The 7,493-nt window shown below is 51.7% G+C and overlaps 1 protein-coding gene across 1 annotated transcript in view; it reads left to right on the plus strand.

The window, feature by feature from the left end:
* mcm7 (minichromosome maintenance complex component 7) overlaps nucleotides 1-3,918 on the plus strand; it is a 37,141-nt gene extending 33,223 nt beyond the window's left edge. The window contains exons 14-16 of the mRNA XM_087982861.1: nucleotides 6-39; nucleotides 2,896-3,005; nucleotides 3,451-3,918. Coding sequence (XP_087838987.1) covers nucleotides 6-39; nucleotides 2,896-3,005; nucleotides 3,451-3,658 — 352 coding nt within the window. The 3' untranslated portion in view covers nucleotides 3,659-3,918. The remainder of the gene's footprint in view (nucleotides 1-5; nucleotides 40-2,895; nucleotides 3,006-3,450) is intronic.
* The last annotated feature ends 3,575 nt before the right edge of the window (nucleotides 3,919-7,493 follow it).

A 7,493-nucleotide genomic window follows, 5' to 3' on the forward strand; every position in this document is an offset into this window, starting at 1 on the left:
CGGACCCTGCTGTCTGTCCTGCGTCTCTCCACTGCTCTGGTGAGTGAGGTCGCTGGACTCCCCAGACCAATCCAGCCACTAGCCGCAGAGCACTGACCCACTGCTCCTCCTTGTGGTTTTTCTCCCCCTGTGGGCTGTCTTAGCGGAGGGGTGGGACTCTGGGAAATCTGACTGGCATTGGCCCAGTCATGCGGGTGGCTCTCTTCAGATCAGCACGGTTTCAAAGCATCAAAACCAGACGGTTCTGGTGTAAGGTCTGCAGAACCAAGGGTGCAGACTCTCAGACACTCTCTGAATGGATGGAAAAGCCAACCCTCGCCAACGCCGTTGGGGCTGTCCCAGTGCTAAAGTGCTGACAGTGCAGGGAGTGTGACTGGGTACCTCTTGCACTGGGGCACTTGGAGCACTGCTCAGCTGAATCTGCTTCCTGGTTTAGTACCAATTTGAGACAGCCTCATGCCAGTGACCAGTGTGGGGCTGCAGTTCATTGACTCTCCCTCTTCTATGGACCCCTTCGACCCAGATCCACCCTCTTTGGAATTATTCTCTCCTTGCACCCACCCACCCATTTCACTTGGTGCTCTATGCCACTGGTTCAGGACTCCACTGGTACTCTGTGCTAGCCTGGGGAGTAACGCTGTAGGGACAGGGCTCCCAGGTACTCTGTGCTATCCCAGGGAGTAACATTGTTGGGACAGGGCTCTCTGGTACTCTGCTATCCCGGGGAGTAACGCTGTAGAGACAGGGCTCCCTGGTGCTCTGCTATCCCGGGGAGTAATGTTGTTGGGACAGGGCTCCCTGGTACTTGGCTATCCCAGGGAGTAAAGTTGTTGGGACAGGGCTCCCTGGTGCTCTGTGCTATCCCGGGGAGTAACATTGTTGGGACAGGGCTCTCTGGTACTCTGCTATCCCGGGGAGTAACGCTGTAGGGACAGGGCTCCCTGGTACTCTGTGCTATCCCAGGGAGTAACATTGTTGAGACAGGGCTCTCTGGTACTCTGCTATCCCGGGGAGTAATGCTGTAGGGACAGGGCTCCCTGGTACTCTGCTATCCCGGGGAGTAATGTTGTTGGGGCAGGGCTCCCTGGCACTTTGCTATCCCAGGGAGTAACGTTGTTGGGACAGGGCTCCCTGGTGCTCTGTGCTATCCCGGGGAGTAACGTTGTTGGGACAGAGCTCCCTGGTACTCTGTGCTATCCCGGGGAGTAACATTGTTGGGACAGGTCTTGCTGGTACTCTGTGCTATCCCGTGGAGTAACGCTGTGGGGACAGGGCTCCCTGGTACTCTGTGTTATCCTGGGGAGTAACATTGTTGGGACAGGGCTCCCTGGTAATCTGGGCTATCCCGGGGAGTAACATTGTTGGGACAGGGCTCCCTGGTGCTCTGTGCTATCCTGGGGAGTAATATTATTGGGACAGGGCTCCCTGATACCCTGTGCTATCCCGGGGAGTAACACTGTGGGGACAGGGCTCCCTGGTACTCTGCTATCCCGGGGAGAAATGTTGTTGGGACAGGGCTCCCTGGTGCTCTGTGCTATTCTGGGGAGTAACATTGTTGGGACAGGGCTCCCTGGTACTCTGTGCTATCCCGGGGTGTAACGCTGTGGGGACAGGGCTCCCTGGTGCTCTGTGCTATCCCGGACAATAATGTTGTTGCGTCAGGGCTCCCTGACCAATGGATACAGTGTCCAAGATGCAGTCTATCATCCTGGGAGAAGGCGCTGGTGCACGTTGGAGGTTTCTGTCTGTCTCGGTTGAGTTGAGCGAGTTGACTGGTATTTCCCAGGGGAGTCACGGTGATAGATGGTGGTTGGAGGACGTTATGGGAAGCTGGCTCCTGGAACTGCAAAGTGCTGTTAGTGCAGGTAGTATGCTTCAGATCTACTGCAATACAAGCACTTCCGGAGTTACAGGGGCACACGCTGCTGTGTCAGGGGTCCGTACACTTTCCCCGGGGATCAGTCTCACGAAACAGCAACTGTTCAGAGCACAATCTTTTTTGCCAAAGGTTTCTCATCCTTTTTTATCCACTGCTGGACAGTGAGCATCACTGGCTGGGCGGTGTTTTACTCCCTGTGCTGAATTGTCCGTTGGGAAGTTGGAGGTGAGCTGTCTTCTTGATCCGTTACAATCCTTGGAATGTGAGGCTTCCCACACACTGCCCTTAGGAAGGACGTTGCCCCAGCGATGCTGAAGGAATGATGATATGTTTCCCAAGTCAGCACATTTTCACTTAAAATCTCTTCTGTCTCATGAGGTCAATACAACGGTGACCTCTTTGATCCTTAAGGGGCCCTACTCCCCCTCTAGTTGCTCGCTTGCTCTGACCTCTGAGTGCACATGTAGAATCTCTCTGGATTATCCTTCACCTTTTTTGCCGCGTATATCTCCTGTTCCCTTTTACCTTCCTTGCTCCCTCTGACGGTGTTGTTCCTCCACCGCGCCCCCTCCCCCGATGGCATCATCCCACCCCTCTGACGTCGTTGTTCACCCCCCTCGCTCCCTCTTACGCTGTCGCCCCCCCGCTCCCTCTGGCGGCGTCATTCCCCCCGACGGTGTCGTTCCCCCACCCTCTGACGGCGTCGTTTCCCCCCTCTGACGGCGTCGTTTCCCCCCTCACTCCCTCTGAGGGTGTCGTTCCTCTCCCCCCCCGTCCGTCCGTCCGTCCGTCCCTCCGACAGTGTCGTTCTCCCCGGTCCCTCCATCCGACGGTGTCGTCCCCCCCCCCCCCCCCCCGACGGTGTAGATCTCCTCCCTCCTTCCATCTGACGGTGTCGATCTCCCCCCTCGCTCCCTCTGACAGTGTCGTTCCCCCCTCGCTCCCTCTGACGGTGTTGTTCCCCCACTCCCCTCGCTCCCTCTGACCATGTCCCTGTGCCCCCCCCCCTCCCCCAGGCCCGCCTTCGTCTGGTCGACACGGTGGAGAAGGAAGACGTGAACGAAGCCATGAGGCTGATGGAGATGTCGAAGGATTCTCTGCTCGGAGACAAGGGCCAGGCCACCAGGTGGGCATTTCGGTTCAGGGGTGGGGGGTGCGAGGGGCACGGAGCGGGTGAGTGAGGCCGGGGGAGCCGGGGCCACTCTGAATTGCCTGTCGTGTCCCGGGGTGTGCAGGTCCGGGTGTATTGGCAGTTGGGAATTGTTCCCTAGTTTACAGGGAAAGGGAGGGTGGGTGCGGGTCTGGATGGGGCGCTCTCTGGAGGATTTGATGGGCCTGATTGAAGAGAGATATTTACAAAGTAGTCTTGAGTTCTGTGTTCAGCAGCACAAATGGATCTTTATTCTGAGATTGTGAATGGTGCGGCCTGAGGTGAGGGGAGTGCCTTGGAGTGAGGAGCTGCCGAGTAAAAGATGGTTCTCAGGTGTCCCTCAGTAGTGCTGCCTTCCTGCACCGTGGGTGATCACCGTGTAGCTGATGAGTCCCGTGCGCACGTGTGTGTATGGTTTCAGGGCGCAGCGGCCTGCGGATGTGATCTACGCCACCGTCCGGGAGATGCTGGGTGACTCGACAGTGCGGGTGGTCAAATACTCGGAGGCGGAGCAGCGGTGCGTTTCCAAGGGATTCACCCCGGCCCAGGTGGAAGCTGCCCTGGAGGAGTACGAGGAGCTGAACGTCTGGCAGGTGAACCAGGCCCGGACCAGGATCACCTTCGTGTGAGGAGGAGCCTCACCCCCCGGTCCCCAAACACCATGCCCCTCTCCCTTTCCGGCCTGTCCAGTCAGCACTGTGCCCCCCCCCCCCCCCCCAATCCATCTGTTTCTGGACCAGGTCAGTGCCCATTTTCATGCCCCAATGCCCTCGCTGGAGAGGGCTCGGTTTGTGACCCTCACGCTCCTGTTTTTAATGTTGTGCGCCAATCTTCTGTACTCGTGTTCTGTACAGGAGGGAACTGTTCAATAAAGTCTGTTTGTACCCTTGCCCTTCCTCTATGAGCTTCATTGCTTGGGCCCTGAACTGGGTGGTTAACAGTGAGGCAGCAGTTGCTGCTGTCAAACACAGACAGAGAGAGACAGACACACACACTGAGTCAGAGAGAGACACAGAACGACAGAGTCAAAGAGACAGACATGCACACAGACACAGAGTCAGACAGAGAGAGTCAGAGACACAGGCAGACACATTAAGACACAGTCAGAGAGACAGACAGAAATGCACAGTCAGAGACAGACAGACACGGTCAGAAAGAGACACACACACAAAGTCAGCGACACGCACATAACGTGGTGAGAGAGAGACAGAGAGAAAACGGGAAAAGTGAGGCAGTGACAAATCTGGACCCAAGAGTTTTGCACAAATGAATGGACCCAAAATGAACAAATGAAGTTAGTGAGCTTGAGTTTTGCCCAAATGAGTAATTCCATTAGATAACTGAACAGACTATTTACAATGTAACTTCAGAAGGATTATACAAGTGAATAGGGGATACAGTCCTGAGTTGGGCAGACAGGTGAGTAGGAACATATAACACCGTTCAGGCCAGGGAGAGGACAACTGACCATCTGATACTGACCTACAGCAGCTTGACACTCTGTACCTGTCACTATCAAATCCTGAGGGTTACCCCTGAATATAGTTGGAAAATTGCTGTTGTAACCCCTTGTTCAAGAAAGGATCAAGCCGAAAGATGGAAAATTATAGGCCGATTAACCTAATCTCGGTTGTTGGTAAAAATTTAGAATCCATCGTTAAGGATGAGATTTCTAAATTCTTGCAAGTGCAGGGTTGGATTAGAACAAGTCAGCATGGATTTAGTAATCATAATTTGGAGATGCTGGTGTTGGACTGGGGTGTACAAACTTAAAAATCACACAACACAAGGTGATAGTCCAACAGGTTTAATTGGAAGCACGAGCTTTCAGAGCGTCGCTCCTTCAGGTGATAGTGATCAATCAGGTGATGAAGGGGCAGCGCTCCGAAAGCTAGTGCTTCCAATTAAACCTGTTGGACTATAACTTGGTGTTGTGTGATTTTTAACTTTGGGTTTAGTAAGGGGAGGTTGTGCCTGACAAACCTGTTAGAATTCTTTGCAGAGGTGACAAGTAGGTTAGGCCAGGGAAACCCAGTAGATAAAAACAATGACTGCAGATGCTGGAAACCAGATTCCGGATTAGTGGTGCTGGAAAAGCACAGCAGTTCAGGCAGCATCTGAGGAGCAGTAAAATCGACATTTCGGGCAAACGAACCCAGTGTATGTTGTCTATATAGACTTGCAAAAGGCCTTTGATAAGGTGCTTCACGGGAGGCTCCTGAGTAAGGTGAGGGCCCATGGTGTTCAAGGTGAGCTATGTGAATGGATTGGGGGTTGGCTGTCTGACAGAAGGCAGAGAGTTGGGATAAAAGGTTCTGTTTTAGAATGGCAGCTGGTGACAAGTGGTGTCCTGCAGGGTTCAGTGTTGGGGCCGTAGCTGTTCACTTTGTACATAAATGATGTGGATGAAAGGACTGGGGGCATTCAGGTGAAGTTCGCTGATGATACAAAGGCGGACAGGCAGGTAGTTCTGAGGAGGTGGGGAGGCTGCAGAAAGATTTAGACCATTCCTGAAGAAGGGCTTATGCCCGAAATGTCGATTCTCCTGTTCCCTGGATGCTGCCTGACCTGCTGCGCTTTTCCAGCAACACATTTTCAGCTCTGATCTCCAGCATCTGCAGACCTCACTTTCTCCTGCAGAAAGATTTAGACAGTTTAGGAGAGTGGTCCAGGAAATGGCTGATGAAATTTAACGTTTTGGGCCCCACACCTCAGGAAGGGCATCCTGGCACTGGAGTCCACAAAAGTTGAAACTGTGTCTCGTACATTCAGGTCTGTGTCACTTATATTCAGCAGGAAAGCCACAGATCCTGGAAGAGAGCCCTGACTCTCCCCATTATATACACACATAGGGGCAGGCAGCAGATGGGTTAGGAGCAGGAGTAGACCATCTGTCTCCTTCATGGGATCACAGTGCATCTGACAGTAACCTTAACACCACGTTCCTGTCCAATCTCCAATTAACCCGACACCCACCCCCTTGTTTATCAAGCACTGATCCAACTCTACTTAAAAATATTTCAAAACTCTGCTTCCAAAATGTTCGATGCTTTCAAGGTGTTAGATAGAATGCTTAGGGATCAAAGGCTATGGGGGAGAAAGCAAAAACAGCGGACTGAGTTGGATGATCAGTCATGATCCTATGGGATAGCAGAGAGGATTGAAGGGCCGAATAGCCTACTCCTGTCGCTATATTCCAGGTTTCTATGTTTTGACAACTGTATGAGGAAGCCAGTTTCAAAGGTGAACAATCTCATTATAAGTTAAAGAGTCAACGAGTCAGTTTTAAACACTGACCTCCCATGTTCTGAATTCTCCCCCAGGAGGAAATACTACCCTCTCCACATCCATCCTGAGTCCACCTGAACTTTGTGTTTCAATCATGTTGCCTCGGATTGTTCTGAACCTCAGTGGACACTGACCCAGATTGTCCGACATTTTCTCTGATGACATCAGGGACAGAAGGTTTCGAGGGGATGTGAGCAAAACATTAGGGTAGTGGGAATCTCAAAATCGCTGCCTGTGAGACACAGAGAGGCAGAAACCCCCACCAGTATTGAGGGGTGCACTTGTGATGCCAAACCGTACAAAGTTATGGGCCAGGTATTGGGAATGGGATGAGAAAAGGAATTAGAATGGTGGTTGTTTTTCACTGGGTGTGTGGGTCCACCAGGGATGTGATGGGCTGAAGGGCCTCTTTCTGAGCTGCAGATCTATATGACTCTATTCCGGTCTCCTGTATAACTGAAATGTAACCTCCCTACTTTTGTATTCAGTTCCCTAAACAGTAATATTCCAAGATTTTCCCTGATTATTTGTTGTACTTGCAATATTACCCTTCGAGAATTTATGCACTCGGACACCCAGATCCCTCTGCACTTCAGAGCTCTGCTCCATCTCACCACAGAAGCACTACGGTGCATTGTTCATGCTTCCGTCAAAGGGGACAAGTTCACATTTCTTCCCTTTTGCTTGTTTACATTTATAGCCTCAAATCCTTGTCACCCGACCTTGCTGCCTGTCGTTATATTGTCAGCAAATCTAGTCACTAAACCTTCCGTCTTTCCATCTGAGTCATTTCTATAAATGAGGAAGTTGTCCTCCCAGCAACACACCACTTGTTACATCTTTCCAACCAGAGGAGGACCCATTGATGCATTCACTCTGTTTCTGTTGGCCAGCCAAACGTCTATCCTTGCTAATACGTTACATTTGCACCGTGAGTATTTAATTCCTTTAATAAACCTCGATTGTGGCAGATTATTAAAACATATTCTTGAGATTGCAGGACAGTACAATGAACAATTTCCCGATATCCGCAGCACACATCCGTTCTTAAAAGAAATTCAATCATTCCCCAAACCATGCTCTCTCAGCCTGACTACTTGGAATGTGTCACAATACTTTGCTGTGGGATCTTTCGTGGTAGTTTTCACCAGTTTGTGGATGACAGATGATCATCTA

Source organism: Chiloscyllium plagiosum, unplaced genomic scaffold (genome assembly GCF_037043375.1).
Source record: "Chiloscyllium plagiosum isolate Xiang-an unplaced genomic scaffold, Cpla_swu_hap1 HiC_scaffold_44, whole genome shotgun sequence".
Taxonomy (NCBI): Eukaryota; Metazoa; Chordata; class Chondrichthyes; order Orectolobiformes; family Hemiscylliidae; genus Chiloscyllium; species Chiloscyllium plagiosum.